Source organism: Physeter macrocephalus, chromosome 17 (assembly GCF_002837175.3).
Source record: "Physeter macrocephalus isolate SW-GA chromosome 17, ASM283717v5, whole genome shotgun sequence".
In the NCBI taxonomy this organism is placed as follows: Eukaryota; Metazoa; Chordata; class Mammalia; order Artiodactyla; family Physeteridae; genus Physeter; species Physeter macrocephalus.
Window position 1 is genome coordinate 11,988,406 of NC_041230.1, and position 20,116 is coordinate 12,008,521.

Below are 20,116 nucleotides of genomic sequence, written 5' to 3' on the forward strand. Positions count from 1 at the left end.
GGGCTTCCATATTGGCATCCACCTTCTCAGCAAAGTAGCCCATTCTGGCCAGAAACTCCCCATAATCTAACCCCCAGTCCTTCCTCGGCAGGGGTTTCTCCCCTCAGATACATCCCTCCTGCTACCCTCCCCCATGGCCCAGGCTCCCCCCCAAATTGGCCTACTAAAAATCTAGCCATTGTCTTTGCAGCTACCAAACAGGAACTTGTTGGCAACCCAAAGTCAAATCCCTTGGCTCCTCTCTCCTGGCCAAGGAGAGACCCCTTCACCCACCCCCTCCCCAGCTGGGAGGAGGAGGAGCAGGAGGGGAGGGGCAGGTGGGGACTGACCCAGAATAACTCGGGGCTGAGAGTAAATTTAGCCACAGAGAGGGGAGGGGACAGACCCTATTGGCTGGGAAGTGGGAGGGAGGGCCGGAGAGGAGGGTAAGGGGCTCTGGAGACTGCCTCAGAGGGCCTGGGTGTGAGGGCCAGAGGGCAGAGGCCCAGAGAGACACAGCAAAGGAACAACACAGAGAGAAAGAAACAGAAGGAGCCCCAAAGGGACAAGGACCCCAACATTCATCCACATAGCCATAGCCACAGTGGGAGCCAGCCCTGGGAGCAGCTCTGCTGCCTGTCTGTCCCCATGGGTCACTGTGGGCCATGGCTGCACACTTCTGTCCTCTGGGCTGCAGTGGCCAGCCTGCTTCTCCCCACTGCCGTGACCCAGCAGCTGAGAGGGGCTGGGCCGGGGCCCAGAAACTGGAACAACAATGCAGGAGCTTCGGGGCCCTCAGAGGACGCGTCGGGCAAGTCTGGCCACCCCACGCACAGCCATAGAGGCCACGGAGATGAGAACAAGGATGTTTCCACAGAGAGTGGGCATCATTTCTGGGGCCACGGAGACCACAGAGAAGAGGACGAAGATGTCTCCAGAGAATCCCAAGACCGTAGGTACCAAGGCCACAAGGTGGGAGATGAGAACATCTCTGATGAGGAGGAATATACAGAGCATGCTCAGCAGGCCCGTGGGCACGGGAGCCATGGGAGTGAAGACCCGGATGATTCAGCTGGGCACGGGCACCACTTCCCCAGCCACGGGAGCCAGGGCCATCAAGATGAGGACGAAGACGAAGTTGTGTCCAGTGAGCGTCACCATCATATCGTCAGGCGTGTGCACCGAGGCCATGGAGAAGAGGAGGATGAAGAAGAGGAAGGGGAGGATGTCTCCACTGAGTATGGACACCAGGTCCACAGACACCGAGACCCTGGGAAGGAAAGGGATGAAGATGTCTCAGATGAACACCACCATCATATCCTTAGCCACAGACATCAAGGCCACAGAGACAAGGAAGAGGAGGATGAGGATGTGTCCACTGAACACTGGCACCAGGTTCCCAGATATACCCACCATGGCCTTGGTGACGACGAGGAGGAAGAGGAGGAGATCACAGTAGAGTTCAGCCACCATGTTGCAAGCCACCAACCCCAAGGCCATGAGAGCGCTAAGGAGGAGGACTTCCCAGAGGAATCTGAAAGAGCAGTCCCTGGCCATCACCACCACGGAGTCCCCAAGGAGGAAGATGAGGACATCTCTGCCAAGCTTGGCCACCAGGCTCCCAGCCACAGGCAGCAAAGCCACAGAGATAAAGGGACTGGCCACAGAGGGTCCATCAAAGAGGAGACTAGCCCCCAGCCCCCAGGACACACGGGGGTGAAGGATAGAAGCCATTTAAGGGAGAGTGATTCTGAGGAGGAAGAGGAAGAGAAGGAAGAGGATCACAGCTCCCATGAAGAAGAGGATGAAGGTTCAGAGGAGGGAGGAGAAGGTACCCACCATGGCAGCCTGGACCAGGAGGAGGAGGAAGACAAGGAGGAAGGTCATGGCCTCAGCCTGAGCCAGGAGGACGAAGAAGAAGAGGAGGAAGAGGAGGAGGAAGAAGAGAAGGAGGAGAGGAGGGAAGAGAGGGCTGAGGTTTGGGTCCCACTGAGCCAAGACCACCAGGAGGAAGAAGATGAGGAGGAGGGGCTGGAGGAGGATGAGCCCCCCTTCACCATCATCCCCAACCCACTGGCCAGGAGGGAGGTGTCTGGAGGTGCCTCCAGTGAAGAGGAGAGTGGTGAGGACATGGGTAGGTGATCTGACTGGATGATGGGGTGCGGGGGAGCGGAGTCAACCTGGGTCACTGCTGCCCTCTTGTCCCCACAGATCAGCAGGATGCCCAGGAGTACGGGAACTACCAGCCAGGGTCCCTGTGTGGCTACTGCTCCTTCTGCAACGTACGTCCGCAACCCAGCTCCATCCTCCAAGCTGTTCCTAGAGTTTGTTCCTGGGCTCTGGTGTGCCTTGGGAGGGCCCTGAGCAACGGGCCTGAGTACACAAAGACACTTCTGGGGCCAAGTGGGGGACAGACTGGAGGCCAGGAGGCTGGGGAGGAGCCTGGGATAGTGGTCCAGGAAAGAGAGGGTGAGGCCTGAGCTGCACTTGCAGATGTGGGCACAGGGAGGAAGGTTCAAGGCAGAGCTGAGGGAGGTGGGACAGGACTGGAGACTGACAGGCTATGGGGAGAATAGGAAGAGAGGGGGTGAAGAGAGTACCCAAAGGTCCAGCCCACAGTGAAAAGGGGACCTCGGGGCGCCTTGAAATAGGGAAACGAGGGGGTGGGAAGCAGGTTAAGCAGGTTGGAGGAAGATACTGAGCTCAGTGTCAGAAGTAATGAGGCTGAGAAGTTGGGGATATGTCCAGCAGGCAGGGTGGAGGACTGGCGGGTGGCTCCCAAACGTCTCTGCCTAACCAGGCTCCTCTGGTCCCCAGCGATGCACTGAATGTGAGAACTGTCACTGTGACGAGGAGAACATGGGAGAGCACTGCGACCAGTGCCAGGTGAGACTTCTCCCAGACTCAAGGATCCACCAGGTTTCCGGATGGCCCGGGACTATCTGAGCACCCCCAGCCCGAAATCCTCTGCCCTCAAACTGACCTAACCCCTTACTCCTGATGCAGCCTTGACTCCAAACCTGATTCTGCCTCTGACCTTAACCTCCACCTAGCTAGCCTCCTGCCCAAGTACGGCCCACGCCCCATCCTAACTCCGCCCCTGACCACCTCCTACCGCTCGTTCTCTCTCCCCATCCCCGCCCCCAGCACTGTCAGTTCTGCTACCTCTGCCCGCTGGTCTGCGAAACTGTCTGCACTCCGGGTGAGCATGGGTGGGGCCCAGAAGAAACCTGATGAAGGGGCGGGGCCTAGTGGATGGAGCCAACCTGAGGAGCAGGCTGGAAGGTTGTGGGGCGTGGCTATGTGCGGAGGCGTGGCCAAGGCTGGGACTCTGTAAAGAGCGGAAGGAGCACGGAGGGGCGGGGCCGGGCAGAGGGAAGGCTGGGGATAGGTGCCAAAACCCAAGAGGTTCGGATTGAGGGGTGAGCCTAGAACCAAGAGGTTGGGGCCAAAGCAAGTGGAATTCGAAGGACGCGGCGGGGGGTGGGGCTATTGGAGAATGGGAACATTTAGAACACTTAGAGCCAGGAGGAAGGAAGGAGTCCCTGGAGGAGGAATTAGTTTTGGGGAAGGAATCCAGAGAAGGGGGCGGAGCTAGTCCTGATCCTGGACTGAGTGAAAAGTGGCCCCCAATTTCACCGGTGGTGTACCCCTCAAGCCTCTTCTCTCCCACAGGAAGCTACGTCGACTATTTCTCCTCGTCCCTGTACCAGTAAGTGTGTGGAGGGGGGATGTTTAAGGGCCCCGTTTAGAAAGGTGCTGTCCCGCTATGAATTACTGGACAACCCTGAGCCTCTAGTCCCCCCTTGGTGAAATGGGCAGGTTAACGATCTCTAAGCGCCCTGGTGTGAGCTTCTGCGTCCTTCTCTCCAGAGCCCTGGCAGACATGCTGGAAACTCCGGAAACCTAACCCAGACACACGGCTGCGGCGCAGATACATCTCCCTGGCCCTCCAACCCCTTTCCACGGGCCATATTTATTTCTCTGAATAAACGTGCTCCCCGAAACCTCATCGTCAGGCCTGGGGTCTAGATCCTCTGGGCACCGGGGAACGTGGGTGGGGTCTGAGGGAGAGGGGGCCTGGACTCCTCGAGGTGGTTGGTTGCTAGGTCCTGATAAATAAATCAGTCAACACGGGAGCTTTTTGAAACAGTTCTCTTTACCCGTGATCACTGAGTGACGCCTGGGGCAGGGAGGCCGACCAAGAGTCGGGGGCGAGGGCTCCCCCACCGTCTTTCCTCTCCCCACGCCACGTCGCCCAGCGGCATCGTGGAAAGAGGATTCTCCCATGCAAACCCCGGAGCTGGAGCGGAACGGGGAACGCAGTTCTGCACCCCCTACCCCCCCCGGGGCACGGACACGGCCACAGCACGGGGGGCGGAGGGGCCTCGGGGACACGAGACACTGGGGAGAGAGAGGGAACCCCGCCCGCGGCTGACCCCAGGCACCGGCGACCGGACGCCGCGGGGCAGGGCTGAGTGGCACAAAGGGCGAGGCTTTTAGCAGCGAGTCCCCCCTCCCCTCCTTTCGGATGAAGAAGGACGACTTGGGCCCCGCGACTGGGAAGAAAGGGGAGGGGGCAGCCTCTCCCCGCATGCGGCCCGGGAGGGAAGCCCCGCCCCCTTCCCGCGGGGAAAGGGCACCCATCTCCCATCGGAAACTGATCAATAAATTACAAAGAAGAGGAAAGGGAGGCGGAAGTTTGGGGCGGGATTTCTTCCTGCCTTCTTCTTCCCCCCTCTCAGTCCAGTGCATGTGGTTTGGTCCAGGCCCAGTCCATTTGTGAGGCAGGGACCAGCATTCCCCGCTTGTCTGTACAGATGGTCCAGTCCGCGGCGTGAGCTCCCCAGCAAGCTCTCCCCGGCGAGACCATACTCTGGGCAGGAGGGGAAACAGCCCAGCCTCTGAAAGGTTCTTCCGTCCGAGTGAGGTCACCTGCATTGACGCCAGGCAGTGCGTGCAGCTGTGAAGATCCATTGTGCCGCCCAGAACCCCAAGAGCGCCCAGTACAGCCCTCACCTGGAGGCGTACACTAGCAGGAATAGGTCCGGACAGAAACGCCGTCTGCCCGGGAACTCCCAGAAGTCTGGCCTGGAGGGAGAGTGAGCAGCGGTTCAGCCTGGAAAGCGCGCACGCACACACACATACACACACACACACACACACACACACACGCCCACTTCCTCCCCCAGTATTTCTCCGATCCTCAACCCCAAGCGTCCTCCCTTGGATTTCCCCTCCCGAGATGACAACGACCGCCTAGCTCCAAGCCGGTTTCCCCACCTTTCCCATAGCCTTGGATTCCTTAAAAGTATCCCAGGTAACACTGGACGAGCTCATTTCCCACCCTGGAAAGGGGGTGTGGTGGGGTTGAGGAGGTTGGCTTATAGGAGCGGTCCATTTGTCATGGTTGGGAGAGAAAGGACTAGGCCATTTCAGAACCTGAAGAGGGAGGTTCCTACCCCCGAGGAAAGGGAGGGGAGGAGAGGATCTCGCGTTTGGGATCCGCCCACCTTCCGGCTGCAGCTTGCGGAGAGGGAGCCCCGGCGAGCCCAGGGCCCCTGCTGCGGCCGAACGAAAGTTGGGGGGCAACATCTCAGCTGAGTCAGGGGTTACGCCTCGGAGGTCCTTCTCTCGGAACATCTTCCGCCAGGATGGGGAGCGGCTGAAGGACTTGGCACTGTCCTAGGTATAGGGGCCCGGCAGCCGGTGAGGGACTAGGGCCGCGTTCCGACTCCGCCCCTTCATTTGACTCCACCCCTCTCCGGGTCCTTCCCTCCTTTAACCCCGCCCTTTTCTGGCACCTCCTCCAACCACGACTCGCTGGCAAAGTCAAGCCCCACCCCTTCAGCTCCCAGCCTAGAGGTGCCGCTGGGAGTGGAGTCTCCTATGCTGCTGCTGCCGCGCCCACCTCATCCAGCCGCCTGTCTGTGCCCAAGGAGATGAGGTTGCTGAACTCCTTCTCCAAGAGCTGCCGGGCCTGGGGAGGAGAGGTGGAAGAGGGGTTGCAGCGTGCAGTCTGTGAGGTGGGGATGCCCAGTGTGCCCAGGGCCCAGCGGCAGCTCACCTGTGCATTCTGTGTGGGGATCTGCAGGAGCAAGGCCAGGTCAGAGTAGTCGAAGGTCTCGTCCAGGGCGAGCAGCGCCCCGTGCACCCCGCTCTCCGTGAGGTTCGTGGCGAATTCCTTCAGGCCCAGCCCGGACACCCAACCCATGACCCGCTCATTGGACCACACCATCACGTCTGGGGACAGAAGGGACCCTCAGCTGCTCCCCTCCTGGGGCCAGGCCCTTCCAATTTATCCCATATCTCCACCCCCACTTCCTCTTCCTGGCCACGCCCCAATGCTGGCTCCACCCCCTCTTCCCTGGCCTCCCTCCCCTCCCCTATTTATGCCTCCTCCAGCACTGCTCCAAACCCCTCCAACTTGGCTCCCAGCTGGACGTTTACACTTTTCTACTCACCTCGGATCTGGGTCTGACTCTCTTCCCGCCTCCGCTCCAAGTCCTTCCGGTCATAGTTGAGTCGTTTCAGGCACATGATCCCGTAATGCAGACTCACCCTGAGTAGCAGAGATAGTGGAGTTACAGATGAGCCCTCATACCCCAATGACTGCTACTCCTATTGGGCTCTCCCCGTTGTCTGTGGTCTTCTGGCAGAGGTTGGGGAATTGCTCCATTGGATCTGTCCTACTGATTGCTGACCTTCCCAGGAGTTGCCATATTTTCAAAAAGCAGTTCCTATTAGCCAACCTGTAAGGGTTATGGGGTCAACTAGCTAAGCTGTCTCAGGACTTGGGCTTTTCCTAGTGGGCCTTCTTACGGGTGGAAGGGGCACAGGAGTCTGGATTGCCTGACAATCAGGGTTAGAGGACCAAAGATAGTCCAAGGAATTCCCCATCACTGGTCCTATTTGCCAAAGACTCTCTAGAAGTGGGGCTTCCCCCCTTGGACTGTCACCATGGGCCAGGCAACCCCCACCTGTGGAAGCTGTCCACCATCTTGAGTTGGCCCCGGAGCTCCTTCTTGTTAAGATGATCTAACATTCGGGCATCCACCAGCGACTCCATGAAGTAGCTGCGGTACTGGGGCAGCCCCAGGCTGGGCAGCCAGTCGTTCCCCACCCATTCATGGTTCATGTCGCCATATGCCAGGATCTGGGGCCATGGGCAGGTGGGGGAGGAGTCAGGCCCTCTGACCCCTTCCCATGTATGTATGAAAGGGTAGAGTCCACCCCCCCTCCCCCAGATCCGAGGTTGTTCTCCATCCCATAGCAGGACAATGGCCAATCTCTGCTCAGGACAATGGACAATCCAAAATTGTCTCCCTTTCCTTCATTATGACAGCATAGACCCTTGTCTACTCAAAGTGTGGTCCTTGGACCCACAGCATTATCATCACTTGTGAACTTGCTGGAATTGCAGAATCTCAGACCCTAGGCTACTGAATCAAAATTTGCATTCTCACAAGATTCTCAGGTGATCTGAAGTGTACATTAAAGTTTAAGAAGCTCTAGTCTAAAGTTGTCCCAACTCAGAACAATGGATCAGTCCAACATCACTACTCCCCCAAGTCAGCACAACGGATTCTTCCAGTGTAGCTCTCTCCCCAGCAAAGGATAATGGATCTATCCACCACTCTTGCACTGTCCCCAAAATACTAGTCTAGCTATATCTGGCCCAGGACAATATTCTGGATCAACCCCAAATCCTTCACTCCTCTTAGCATAAGGAAATAATCCATCCCTTCCCCCTTGCTGGGAAACAAAGAGCCAACATAGCTCTGTCTCAGGTGAGGTCATTCCGCTCCCCTCTTGAGAACAAAATGTAGCTCCTTCTCCCCAACTGACCTGCCGCCCCCCACCCCAAATGCTTTCCCTTTTCACCCCGGTACAGTGGAACAATTCCACTTCCCTCTTTTCTAGGGAAAAGAGCTGCTCAGCACCTCCCTCTAGTTAGAGCAATGAAACAGCCCCTGGAGCCCCCGCAACCCAGCATAATGGAATGACCCGTGCACCACTAACAGTGGAATAGCCGGGCTTCTACGCCGGCCCCCACCGAGCCACAGACAAGAGCAGAGCTCCGCGCAGCGCCCCCCTCCCGCGGTGAGGATGGAATGCTCCGGCGAGGGGAGGGGCGGGGATCGGAGAAGGAGGGGCGTCCATGCAGCGTGCACAGCCTGTTCATGCGCCCACGGCCCGCCCCGCGCCCCCTACCTGCTCCCAGCTGATCTCCTTGGTCTCCTGACCAGTTAGTGGGAAGAGGGGAGAGAAGGGGTGGGTTAAGGGGCAGGCGGAGGAGGGCGGGAGGGACGAACAGACGGACAGACAGCCACAGATTCATCCGCCCCCCGCAACCCCCGCCGCTCCTCCCGAGGGAAATCTAGTGCCACACCCAAGGCCACCGGCAGGGGGCACTCACAGGCTTGGTCGTCGCGGTAAGGGACTCCATCTCTTCATGTGTCATCCACACGTTTCCTGTGGACTGAGGGGCGAGGGGTGTTACAGAGGTTGAGAGAGGGCTTCTGAACAGGGGAGGGGAAGGGGGTCGTGCTCCTGGAGGAGCCGAATTAGGCATGGGAACACATAATTTTCTGTATGGAACAAAATGATAAAATTTTAGAAGTCAGTATGTGCTACGGGAAAAAAAATAGGGGCTCATGTGTTGGGGTGATGGGGCCGGTACTAGTTTAGCTGTTGAGTTAGGGAGGCCTCTTGGAGGTGGTGACATTTGAGCTGAGACTTCAAGGATGGGCAGGAGCCAGCCTTGGGGGAAAAAGAGGGAGGGGTGCTCCTAGGAAAGGGAGCAGCAAGGGCCAAGAAGCAGAGTAGAAAAGGGGGGCCTCTCATCAAGGGCCCTGTAGAGAACCATACGAATTTGGCTTTTTCTCCGGGATGGGATCCCTCTGGCTGCACTGTGTAAAAGAGCCTGAGGGGAGGCAGAGGAACCTGAAGGGAGACCCCGCTCTCAAGAGATAATCCAGGTGAGAAACTGTGGGGAGCAGGGTGTATCAGACAGAGCTGGAGTGAGCGGGCCCAGGATTGGCTACTCTGAGGACAGTAGGCGGGGCCCTGAGACAGCAAGGGCTGGGATTGGCCCCCGGACACTCACAGTGCGGGAGGAGGCAGGAGCAGAGGGTGAGGTGAGTGAGACCATCTCCTGGATAGCGAGGCGCAGCTTGAGCCGGTGCAGTGGGTTGCTGATGCCGATCTCGCGCTGGATCTCCGTGTCTGACAAGTTGGCCATGATGGCACCACTCTTGACATTGGCCCGGCAGGCGGCCACGTACCATGCAGGCATGCCTACCCACAGCTGGACCAGAGGGAGGAAGGGAGAAATGGGGAAAAAATGAGAGAGAGACAGAGACATACAGGAGGAGAAACGGGAGAAATGGGAGAGGGACCGAAAGAAAGGGAGAGAGGGAGACAGAGAGATGGGGAAAGGCAAATGGGGGAGAAACAGAAAGACATGAGAAAGCAGTGAGAGGAGGGCAAGGGAGAGAGATGCGAGAGTCAGAGGGAGACAGAGGAAAACAAAGGAGGAGAGTCAGAGAAGGGTAATACCAGAGTCAGAGGGGAAAGAGAGAGATGGGGAGAGACAGAGATGAGGAGAGACACACAGAGATGAGAGGCAGAGATGGGGAGAGAAAGGAGCAAAAGACATAGAGAGACATGGGAAGAAATACGGGGAATGACAAAAACACAGAGATGGGGAGAGAGGCAGGAAAATAGAGACACAGAGAGAGAGAGAGACATGGGAAGACACAAAGAGATAGAGACAACAGGACCAAGGTGGGCATGGCCAGAAGGACGGGTGAGGGGAGAAGGAAAAAGAGCAACAGGAAGATCTACAAGAAGCCTGACCCCTCCCAGGGCCTCCCCACCCCCCACAGCTCCTCTCCACCGCCACCTCTGAGTTAGGAGGATGGTACTAGGTGGACCCGGCCAGTCCTAAGGGTGGGGTTCTCAGACCAGCTGGGGATAAAGAGTCAGGACGTTTCTGGGCCCCAGTACCTCTAGCCAGGAGACCACAGTGGGCCCATCCCAGGCAGCAAAAGGCAGGCCCTGACGGCAGGCCTCTTCCAGAAGTTCATGCCTGGGGAGAAGGGGCCAGGGCAGGAGATCTCAGGGGCAGAGAAACCTAGCCCTCTTGGATGGCCCCCTTCACCAACCGCATCCCCCCACCAAAGCAATTTTTATGAATGCAAAAAACATGGCAGAAGGCTAAAAAAAAGCACATGTGAATCTTTGTAATCCACCTTCCCTCCCCCCAACACACCCACACTAATCAAGAGAAAAGGGGAAAAAAAAGAAAAGAAAAACTCTAAGGGTTCCCAAGTTCCCAGGCAAGCAAGTTCAGGATCTTGGACACCCCCTCCCAGAAATTTCTTCTCACTTATGACCAACCCTCCCCACTTCCACGCCACACACCCACACTCACTTCCTCTTGTTCCTTCGGTCCTTGTCTCCTGGGCCTGTCAGCTTGGCTAGCCCCAGAGGGTCAGTGGCCAATGTCTCGTCTGAGGGTGTTCCAGCTGGAGGCAGGGAGGGGCCAAAATTTGGAGAGTCTCAAAGGGGAGGCAGAATCTTTGATGCTGGGGGGTTGAGAAGGATGCCAGGAAAGCAGAGGCCCAGAGGGATTAGTAAATGCGGCCACACAGAGGGAGTGATAAAACCAGACAGGGACCAATGCCACCTCCTAGGCAAGGAATTGGAGAAATCCCCAAAATAGGGCTGGATTCACTGGGCTGGCCTTGGTAAGCTGGCAGTGGTGTGCTGGTAAATATTTAACAACTGGCTCCCTGGGGAAGGAGAAGGTATTTCCTGATTTGTAGCATATGCCCATTTCCATGGTGTAAATAGTCCCACCAATTTCAAGCTACCAATGTGATGTCAAAGCAGCTCATAAAATTCCTGAAAATTTAACTAACTTGGATTTCACAAACCAGACAAGCAGGCTCCAGCCCATCAGATGCCCTGCCTTTAGGATGCTCCTCCCTCTTTCTCTATTTAAAAAATAGGTAAATAACATAACAAATTCCTTTGCCCACCAGTCACTCAGGCAGGCCTCAGAGTGCCCTTTCCTTGTCCCTTCTCCTCCCCTCTACCTCTGCCAAGGTTCCAGTGTTCTAAATGAATTACCAAATGAATGAAGACAGGATTGTATGTCAAATGAATATGTAAAGAAGAAGGAGGAAGGAAGAAAGGAAGGGAGAGAGGGAATCAGGGGACTCACCCAGAGAAGAGCTGTCCCGACCTGGTGGTCCCATTCGCCCCTTCTCCTTCTTGCCAAAGAGACGGCCTATGGATGACTTGATGCTCTTCTTCTTGGGAGCTTTGTGCAGGGAATCTGGGGTGCCCTCACTGGGTGAGCAGGACAGATAGATCCCATCTGGGATGCCTCCTCTCATCCCAGGTTTTTGTCCACTCCCACCGCCTCCTCCCAAGCAAGTCCCTCCCTGTCCCATCCCTTATTCTTACTGACCTTCCCCGTGAGGGCCCTCCATCTTCCAGGGATCCCGCCTGCAGTGCCAAGGCCTGGGTCATTCTCTCAAGGCGGGCAGAACGAGGAGTGGGAGGTGGGGTGTCTCCTGGGATTGCTGGTCCCTCCATTCGTGGAGCCCCAGCTTCCTCCTTGGGGGCATGATTCTGGAGACAGAGAGGCAGAGATGCTATATTGAATTGGAGGGATCATGTTGGGGGCTCATTAGTTGGGATGTCTATGAGGTGTCTGGGATACCCCTGATTTGGGGAACCACTTCTAAAGATAGCTTAGATTAAGTGCGGGTGAGTTGCAGAAATATAAAGGCAATAACTGCAGTCCCCCTGGAGCTTGATAAGCCCACATCTATACTGTCTTAGCTTCTGGTGTCAGGAGTGGGATCTGCTCAGCCTCAAGGAAAGCTAATGAGTTATTACAGGTTCTGAAAGTAGGAAATCTGAGCTTAAGGCAATAAAATAGGGGATATAGATATGTGCCTCCCTCAAAGGTCAATTCTGAGGATCTAATGGTAGTTCTCAAGTGTATATTTGGTCACAGAGACATTTTTCTAAAAATCCTATGCGGTGGGAATTCCCTGGCCATCCAAGTAGTTAGGACTTGGTGCTCTCACTGACAGGGCCCAGGGTTCGATCCCTGGTGGGGGAGCTAAAATCCCTCAAGCTGCATGGCATGGCCAAAACAATACAAAATAAAAGTAAAAAAATAAAAATAAAAATCCTGTGCAGAAACTTAATGCATAAAACAGGTAAGAGTAGATCAGATCTGACTAAAGTACAAGTTAGGCTTCAGGAACCCAGTGGCTCAGCCTCCCATTTGCCCTTTGAGTTGGAACTTTTAGGGAAAGCTAAGGTTGCTTTTGAAAATCACTGGTGTGTTGGTCATTGTTGCTTTTTGTTAGGGAGCCCTGTTTGTGACCTCCCACCACCACCACCAAGCTGAGGAGACTTAAGAATACTCACAGCTTTGTCGGTGCCCTCACGGGCAGGGCTAGGGGGTGCCAGACGGGGTGTTGAGTGGCCAGAGCTGGGAGGGGAGGGGCTGGCAAGGGTAGAGGTGGTGAGGGAGGGGGGTAGTGAGCAGCTACTGCGGTAGCGGCCCAGTGAGTCCAGGCCCGAGCCAGACACCCGGCTCTCCAGCTCTTCTGCCCTCTGTTCTGTTGTCTCCTTCTCCTCTTGGATTAACCTGAGGAGGAAAAGCGGGGAGATGGGGTGAGAGGACTCAGGCGGACAATAGGAGAGGGAGTTGGGGGATCCCAATGGGCCAGGAAGGCTTGGCGGTGCACAAATAATTCTGAGGAAGGGACAACGAGGTTAGAGGGTCTTGGTGGATTCCTGACGGCCTCACAGGTTCAAGGGAAGTCAAGGGATCATGATGGGCTCAGGAGGTCGAGGAGGTCGTGGAGAGATTAGGGATGACAGGATGATCAGGATCTGCATCAGGACTACGCTGATAATAAACAAGTGGTTATGGAAAAGCATAAATGGATTACTATGGGCAAGAGGTCAAGTTCCAAGGAGGACAGCAAGAGCAAGCTCATAATAAGAGCAGAGTGAGATCAGGGACTCTGAGGTCAACCTAGGATCTGGGAAGGTCATAGAGACATTTGGTGAGAGTCACTGTCTCAAGTCACAACAAGTTTGAATGGAAGATGACGGTCATGTTGATACGTTTGCTGGGGCCCATGGAAAGTGTTTTAGTTTTATTAGAGAATTGTTAAATAGGGCAATTTCTGAGGAATCAGGGTAGACTTGATGTGATGGGGGATTCGTAATAAATTGAGGATCGTTCTTATATTAGGTAGAAATTCTTGTTATCTAGAGTTGAGGTTCTCAAGGTGTTTTGGACTGGGGGATGTTGTGTTGTGTTGAGGTTTGTAGGCTACTGGGAGTCTCTGGGTAATTGTTGCATGAAGCCATGAAAGCCATGATGTAATGGAGGACTCTTGATGGATTGGATTGTGAATTTTGGCATTTGGGGATGCAGTCTCCGGTATATTGGGAAATTGTGAGTACCGGCCGGGGTGTGTGTAATGTATATATAGCACATAAGAGACTTCTTGGTATTTCCTCAGGGATTCCTGGATAGTGTTGGGCTGGGAGAATTCCTTGAGGATGTTTAGGAAAGGAGTTGGGCTTAGGTGTGCAGATCAGCCTCCAGAGCCAGAGGGGCCTTGGGCTAAGCTCAGGCAGGGTGGGGAAGAACTGGGCCAGTGCTCACTTGATCTCTTTGTTGATGGCCTCCAGCTGCTCCTGAAGCATGATGGCCAGTGTCTGCACATCAGCCTGCCCACTGGGAGACAGCAACTCAGCTCCAAACATCCCCTCCGCCTCCTCTTCATCTGAGCCATCCAGCTCCCCAGGGAATGGAGGTGGCATGGACCCCGCAGGGGCGGACCGCTCCCACTCCTATCTGTGTGTGGAGACAGAGGGATGCCATGTGGACAAGGGCCGAGGTAGGTGCTGGGTCTTCCCTCACCTATCCTGACCTTGCCCACCCTCTTTAACCCTGCCCATGTCCCCTGACACTGACTGCCCTCACCATGTGACCCAGCCCCCCAACACTTTTCCCAGCCCAGCTTTCTCTCTTGGTGGGTCCTTCTTCTTGACCACCCATGACTCTGCCCTCTCCCCTGATTCCACTGTTTCCTTTGACCCAGCCCACTTCCTTTCTTCACTTGGCCCCATCCATTCTAGGATTCTACACCCTGCATACCATCGCCCCAAACCCACCCCTCTTCCCACCCCATCGTTCCTCTAAAGTTCTCACCAGGCAGCAGGACATCCACGTGAAGAGCCATCGAGGCAAGTGGGGATGACGGAAGAAGAAGAGAAGACAGTGTGGGTCCAGGAGACCTTGCTTCTCAACTCAGTCCCCTCCCAGAGCCCTGCACGTTGGGCTCCACCTCCTACTGCTGCCCTCCCAAGCCCTGCTCAGTCCAGGCCCCAGAAGTGGCTTCTGACCTTAGAGGGCTCATCTTTGACCCCTGACCAGCGACCCCTCTTGCTTGCCCGGCCACTGCCAGCCCCGTAGGGGTCCAGGTGGGCGCCAGAAGGTAATGTGGGTGCCTGGGAGTAACGGAGCTCCAGGGCACTGCCAGGGAGAGATCTGTGGGCATAGAGAGGGCAGTCAGAGACCAAGGGGTCAGGAAAAGGAAACAGGTGAGTGGTCACGGGGAAGGGCTTGGGGTCAGAGGATTGAGAGAGGGATCTGAAGTCAAAGGTCAGGAAAAAGGGTCTGGGGTCAGAGGTCATGAAGTCAGGGGTCAAAAATAAAAGGGACCAGTGGAAGTCTCAGGAGGACAAGGAGTGGGGTGGGGGGGAGACTGCATATCAGAAGGGATGTGCTTGGCCAAGGGGGCTCCATGAGCAGAGGTGGGACAGGAAGATTACTGTTACCTGGAGTAGGAGGATGGTGGCCTCCCCCGCAGCTGGTCAATCTCCATCTGCATCCGCTCCATCTCCGCCAAGAGCTGCTCCTGGGGGGAGGAGGTTGGAGATGATGTCAGGTCAGAATCTGCCCCCTCCCCCGCCACTGAGTATCAGCCCCTCCCAGCCAGGCTGGTTCCAACCCCAGCAATGCCTGCTCCATTTCCCTGGCTCTCACCCCCAAGGCCCGCACCCCCCAGCCCCCTCCCTACCTTGTTGAGCAGCAGCTCATCCTGAAGCTTCTTCATGTTGGCGATCTCCTCGCTTAGTGAGTTCTGTGGGGGGCAGGGGGGCAGTGAGGGGGCGGAATCTAGAAGCAGCCTCCAGTGCGCAGAGACAGGCCTGAGGGGACCCCGGGGGGAATGAGGTGGGCTTGAGTGGTGAGCTGCATGGGGAGAGGGTTGTGAAGCCGAAGATGCTGCTTAGGCAGGGAGTCCCTGGGAGCCCAAAATGCAGCGTCCCGTGAAATTTCCACGGATTCAGAGTGTGAGGGTCCATAGGGTTAGAGGCTTGGGCGAAAGCCAAGAATTCAGGCCGTAGGTGCCCCAGAATTCAGCTGTAGGGTGTTTAAACTAGGTGAAAGTGTGGTGGTCCCAGCAACAGAGCAGTCTATCAGTTTCAAATTCAGGATGCCCAGATTTGGGGAGATCTCAGATAACTGTTTGGGGAAAGGTCTGGGGCCCCAAGATTCCAGCTTATTGGAATCCTAGGTTGGGGCACACCTTCTCCTCCAGTGCCCCCATGCGCTCCTTGAGGTGAAGCTGCAACCGTTCGTTGGACTCACTCAGCAGCTTGTCCACTGTCTCGGACAGCCGCTTATTGTGGTCATCGTTCATCTTCTCCCGCTGCCGGGCCTGCCCAGAGGAGAACAGAGCAGAGGTGCTCAAGCCCCGGGCGCTGTCCCTGCTCCGAGCTCCCACCCCCCCGGCACAGCCCCCTCATCCAGGCGCATCCCCCAAGCCTCAAAGCCTCCTCACCCGCTGCAGCTCCTGGTTCTTCTCCTCCAACTGGGCCTCCAGCTGCCGAAGCCTCTCCTCAAAATTCCCATGACGTTCCTCAGCCTAAAGGATGGAACCCATGGCATCTGACTTTGTCCCACTAGGACGCAGTCAGCCTCCAGGCCCCACCTCCTCCAAGGCTGGCTTCCAGGCCCCAGGCTCCTCCCCCACAGGACTCCAGACCCTGCACTTGTGATTCAAGCCCTGCCCTCTCTAGTCTCCAGGCCCTGTCCCCTTCTCAGTTCATGTTCTCCCCATCTGTTCAGTCCAAACTAGAGAGCACCACCCCCCACCAAACCTCCAGGCCCTTCAACCGTCCCAAGCCACGTCCCTTCCCTAGACCCCAGGCCCTACCCTTTTCAGCAGAATTCGGGCTGTGGGTCTCCTACCCCTCCAGACTCAGGCCCTGCCTCCTCCAAACCCCGCCCCTTTGCCCCAGAGACTCAAGGCGCCGCCCCAGGCCTCCCTTCACCTTGTTGAGCGCCGCCACTCGCTGGGCCAGCTGTGCCTCTATCTCCGGCAAGGTCTCCGCCTTCTGCAGCGTCTGCTGCAGCTTCTGCTTAGCGTCGTCCAGCCACTCGGCCAGCTGACGGCTCTTCTCTTCACTCTGGGGGGCACAGACAGGGGGAAGGGAGGAGCTAGGTCAAACTGGCCACGGCCTCGCCCCCACCGCCCCTCCCCGGCCGTGCTCCCACCTGCCGGTACAGCGACTCCTTGCTGGCCAGCTCGTTTTCCAACTTGTCGTTGGCGTCGTGCAGAGACGTGGCCTCTCGCTGGGCACTCAGGTAGCGCTTCTCTAGCGTTGTGATCCGCTCCTCCATATCCTCCCGCTGCGCCAGCGCCTGCAAAGGTGACAGAGGGCCGCGTGGACTACAGCTCCCAGAAGGCCGTGGGGGTAGCCTAGGCTTAGAACCCCAGTTCAGGCACCCCAGGGTGTTCTGGGAAATGAAGTGCCCTGCCCTCCGGGTGTCAGAATGATGGAACCACACCTGCCAAGAGCTCCCAGGCATAGCCAACGTTAGATCCCCTGCCACCTGATAGTTAAAATGGTGTTACAGCACCTCCCATAAACTTCTGGGGCAGTACTGGCTTAGACCCTCCTCATATGGATGACCTAAGACCCATGAGATGGAATGTCTCCACTCTTCTTAGCCCACTCGCCTCAAAAATCCAGGCCTTAGATTTTTCAGCAACTTCTGGCACAGCTCAGGTTTAGAATCACAGAGCAAGTGCCCTAGGGTCTCATAGGAAACAAAGGTCCCTTCCACCAGGGAGGCAGCATCTCCCAAGAGCCCCCAGGGTAGCGCATGCTTAGAAAACCAGAGAAGGTGCTCCAGGGTCTCATGGGGGAAGGACTCCTGCCTTGGGAGCCAGTGTGGTGGGACCACACTTCCCAATAAGCCCCGGGGCCATCCACAATTGAAATCTGAGGTAAAAGCCCCAGTGGATGATGAAAACTAAAGTGCTCTCTCTTCTTTCTCATTCAATGCTTTCAAGAATCCATGCCCTATATTTCACAGCAGTCCCCGCAGCCAGCGTGGGAGTTAAGGTCAAGGAACCTCAGCCAGGATGGGGTGAAATGCAGACAAAGGAGTTCAGTTAAGAGGTGCAAGAGAATTTCCCAATGATAACATAATAACTACAACCAAATACTGGGTGACCAGCAAGTATGTGCCATGTGCCAACTCTCTGACAAGGGTCATAAATGCCATTAGGTGAGGAAACTGAGACTCAGAGAGGAGAAGAGTCCACACAGCTTATGGACTGAATCCAGATTCGTGAGTTCTGTGACTATGGGCAGAGGGGGACAGGAAGGGTTGAGGGGAGGGAAGGGACAGAGGGCAGCCCACCAGGGGCTCCGGCCTCACCTCCTTGAGGTCGCGCTGGAGCTTGGAGTTAGCTTCCTCGGCCTTACCCAGCTCGCGGTGGGCCGTGCCCAGCTCCTCCTCCAGCTGGCTCATCTGGCGGCACAACACCGCCAGGCGCTCCCGCAGCTGGCACACCTCCGCCCGCTGCCGCTCTAGGGCCTCCTCCAGCTCTGCCGTGCGCCGGTTCGAATCCCCGCCAGGACCCAGGCCATTGGCAAGAGTCTGGAATGGGGACAGTGAGGGAGGAAGGGACAGAACTCAGAGTGGGGAACACAGAGGTAGAGAATGCAAGGAGAAACTGATGGGGGTGAGGGGGGATCATAGATCAGCAAGGGCCATGGAGGTCACAAAAGTTAGCTAGCTGACTTGAATCAGAGGTCAATGGTCAGTAAGGGTCTGAGGCGTTCAGATGTCCTAGGGTCAGTGAGAATCGTACCAAACATTAAAAGGACCATCACAAAGTCAGGGCGCTGAGTGGGATCACAGTGAGGAGGACCAATGAAGAGCAAGGGGAAGGAAAGACTTCCACCTCTTACCTGCCCATCCCCATCCTTGCCGGGCTCCTCTAGCCCCGACCGGCGCCTAGACAGCTGCTCTCGAAGGCTCAGAGTCTGGCAATGGGAAAGGGAGATCAGGGCAAAGGAGGTCCTAGAAACCCCATTTCTACTTCCCACTGGCACTGGTCCTGCTGGGGCCACCCTTATCCCACAGTCTACCCTTAGACCCTGTGCCGTCATTATATGTCCCCTTAGCCCCCCACCAGAGAGGAAGTCCACCCTTATTCTTAACCTTAGCCTCCTTGTGGAGGTGTCCTGACTTTCCCCACCCAACCATTTCCTCCATAGTCAGTTCTTTCCCTTAGCCCCAGCCCTGGTTCTCACCTTAGTCTCACTGTCACAGGGCAGTACTCCCCTTAGTCCTGCCCAATGAGTTCCTCCTTAGGAACCTCACTGGTTGTCTCCATAGTGCTACCCCATTGGTCTTCTGCCCTAGTCCTGCTCCCAACAGATTCTAGGACCCACCCAATCAGTTCCACCCCATTGGTAGTTCATTAGTCCCTCCTCCTTCTTGGTCACGCCCCCACCTCCTGATTGCTCAGCTCCAACTCTTCCTCTAGCACTGCCACCCGCTCCAGCGCCATTCGCAGCCGCTCCCGGACCTGGGGATGGGGGCAAGACAGTGTGAGATGGAGATCAGACCCGATCGAGGACAGTTGATGCAGAACACCTTTGGGATGGACCTGATAGGGCGACCTTAGCATTCCTCTATTTATAGTATGTGTGCATCCCCAACTAGCTACCAAGGCAGCCTCACCCGCTGGTATCCCCCATCCTATTACATTTTCTATTATCAGCCACTCAGGTCCCGGTCTGCATAGCCTGTCTCAGTCAATTACAGTCAACATTCTTCCCATTTGGGCCATCCCCAACCAATGACGGCCAGAATTTCTGCCGTTCAACACAGCCCCAGCCAACCACGAGTTTCTGTTCTACAACCAGTCTCTTCCAATTCTCATACCTTCTCATCCAGGGCCTTGTGGTGCTCGAAGAGGGATTTTAGAGCCTTGAGTACCTCCACCTCGGAAGAGACCCCTCCCGGGGACTGGGCCTGGCGCTTTACCACAGTCATACGCAGTGACCTCTCGTGCCTGGACACCAGGCACTCCAGGTGTTCTAGGAGAAGCTACAGAGATAGGGCACCGGGCCAAGGAAAAGTGTCAAGGGAAGAGAGGCAGAGTGAAGGAAGAGGATTCAGACAGGTGGGGCGGACACATGGAAGAGGTGGAGCCAAGCAAAGTGGTGTGGAGACAGACAGGTCAGGAAAAGAGAGGGATAACAGAGGTGGGGGGCAGGTCAAGGAAGGAGTGGTACAGGAAACGAGAACAGTTATGGAGATAGGGGAGGGGATATGAAGGAAGGAGGGGACCAGAGGAGACCCGCCAAGTTGTAGGAGCAGGGAGAAGAAAGCAAGGCGAGATAGAGGGAAAAAAATGGGTCAGGCTGCAACACCCAAGGCCCCGCCCACCGCACTTAGGTCCCGCCCCAAGACCCCTCACCCGAGTATTGTTCCGCTCTGCCTTCAGCTCCGCAATTTCTTCCTCCCGTTCCAGTAGCTGCTCCCGACACAAGTTCAGCTCCTTCGTCAGAGCCGCAAACTCCTGTCCAGATGTGGGCAGGATCGGACAATCAGATCAATCCTTTTCCCCATCTCCCTCATTCCACAGGACTGGGAGGTTTGGAGGCCCCTCCCTTCTCTGCCAAGTCCCGCCCCTTCAAGCGGCTCAGGCCCCGCCCATCACCGGCAAACCACTCCCCCTTCCAAGTGCCAAGTCCCGCCCCTTCCGGA

At 56.4% G+C, this 20,116-nt stretch overlaps 2 protein-coding genes across 6 annotated transcripts; one reads left to right on the forward strand and one right to left on the reverse strand.

The window, feature by feature from the left end:
- Positions 1-423: 423 nt before the first annotated feature.
- HRC (histidine rich calcium binding protein) lies at positions 424-3,991 on the forward strand. Of its 3 annotated transcripts, XM_007112481.3 has the most exons (6): positions 426-2,113; positions 2,191-2,261; positions 2,797-2,865; positions 3,127-3,181; positions 3,655-3,691; positions 3,853-3,991. In XM_007112481.3, the coding sequence occupies exons 1-6, from the start codon at positions 628-630 to the stop codon at positions 3,887-3,889; spliced, it is 1,755 nt and encodes a 584-aa protein (XP_007112543.1). In that variant the 5' UTR covers positions 426-627; the 3' UTR covers positions 3,890-3,991. The 3 variants fall into 3 exon arrangements, with proteins under 3 accessions (XP_028333850.1, XP_028333849.1, XP_007112543.1); XM_028478049.2 differs by lacking the exon at positions 3,127-3,181 and having other exon boundaries at positions 424-2,101; XM_028478048.2 differs by lacking the exon at positions 3,127-3,181 and having other exon boundaries at positions 425-2,113.
- Positions 3,992-4,829: 838 nt separating this feature from the next.
- Positions 4,830-19,965, reverse strand: PPFIA3 (PTPRF interacting protein alpha 3). 3 transcript variants are annotated; one of them, XM_055079041.1, is made up of 28 exons: positions 19,827-19,965; positions 19,289-19,453; positions 18,855-18,929; positions 18,307-18,381; positions 17,771-17,992; positions 16,598-16,744; positions 16,375-16,509; positions 15,882-15,965; positions 15,627-15,758; positions 15,117-15,179; positions 14,875-14,954; positions 14,440-14,584; positions 13,697-13,884; positions 12,439-12,661; positions 11,462-11,625; positions 11,213-11,340; positions 10,418-10,511; positions 9,991-10,072; positions 9,089-9,289; positions 8,399-8,461; positions 8,194-8,220; positions 6,960-7,135; positions 6,444-6,541; positions 6,047-6,222; positions 5,891-5,959; positions 5,493-5,664; positions 4,999-5,070; positions 4,830-4,914 (listed from the first exon to the last, which is right to left on the reverse strand). In XM_055079041.1, the coding sequence occupies exons 2-27, from the start codon at positions 19,397-19,399 to the stop codon at positions 5,012-5,014; spliced, it is 3,189 nt and encodes a 1,062-aa protein (XP_054935016.1). In that variant the 5' UTR covers positions 19,400-19,453; positions 19,827-19,965; the 3' UTR covers positions 4,830-4,914; positions 4,999-5,011. The 3 variants fall into 3 exon arrangements, with proteins under 3 accessions (XP_054935016.1, XP_028333848.2, XP_054935017.1); XM_028478047.2 differs by having other exon boundaries at positions 4,872-5,070; XM_055079042.1 differs by lacking the exon at positions 8,194-8,220 and having other exon boundaries at positions 4,872-5,070.
- Between the last annotated feature and the right edge of the window lie 151 nt (positions 19,966-20,116).

What these genes read in the sequence shown, in the direction of transcription:
- PPFIA3 (XM_055079041.1), bottom strand. Translation starts at nt 19,399, where the DNA reads ATGACTGTGGTAAAGCGCCAGGCCCAGTCCCCGGGAGGGGTCTCTTCC. An exon ending in CTGTGGTCTCCTGGCTAGAG is followed by an intron (nt 9,290 to 9,990) that starts GTACTGGGGCCC and finishes CCTCTGGTCCAG; the next exon opens with CTGTGGGTAGGCATGCCTGC. An exon ending in TTACCGCGACGACCAAGCCT is followed by an intron (nt 8,221 to 8,398) that starts GTGAGTGCCCCC and finishes CTAACTGGTCAG; the next exon opens with GAGACCAAGGAGATCAGCTG.
- HRC (XM_028478048.2), top strand. Translation starts at nt 628, where the DNA reads ATGGGTCACTGTGGGCCATGGCTGCACACTTCTGTCCTCTGGGCTGCA. An exon ending in GCTACTGCTCCTTCTGCAAC is followed by an intron (nt 2,262 to 2,796) that starts GTACGTCCGCAA and finishes TCTGGTCCCCAG; the next exon opens with CGATGCACTGAATGTGAGAA. An exon ending in AGCACTGCGACCAGTGCCAG is followed by an intron (nt 2,866 to 3,654) that starts GTGAGACTTCTC and finishes TCTCTCCCACAG; the next exon opens with GAAGCTACGTCGACTATTTC.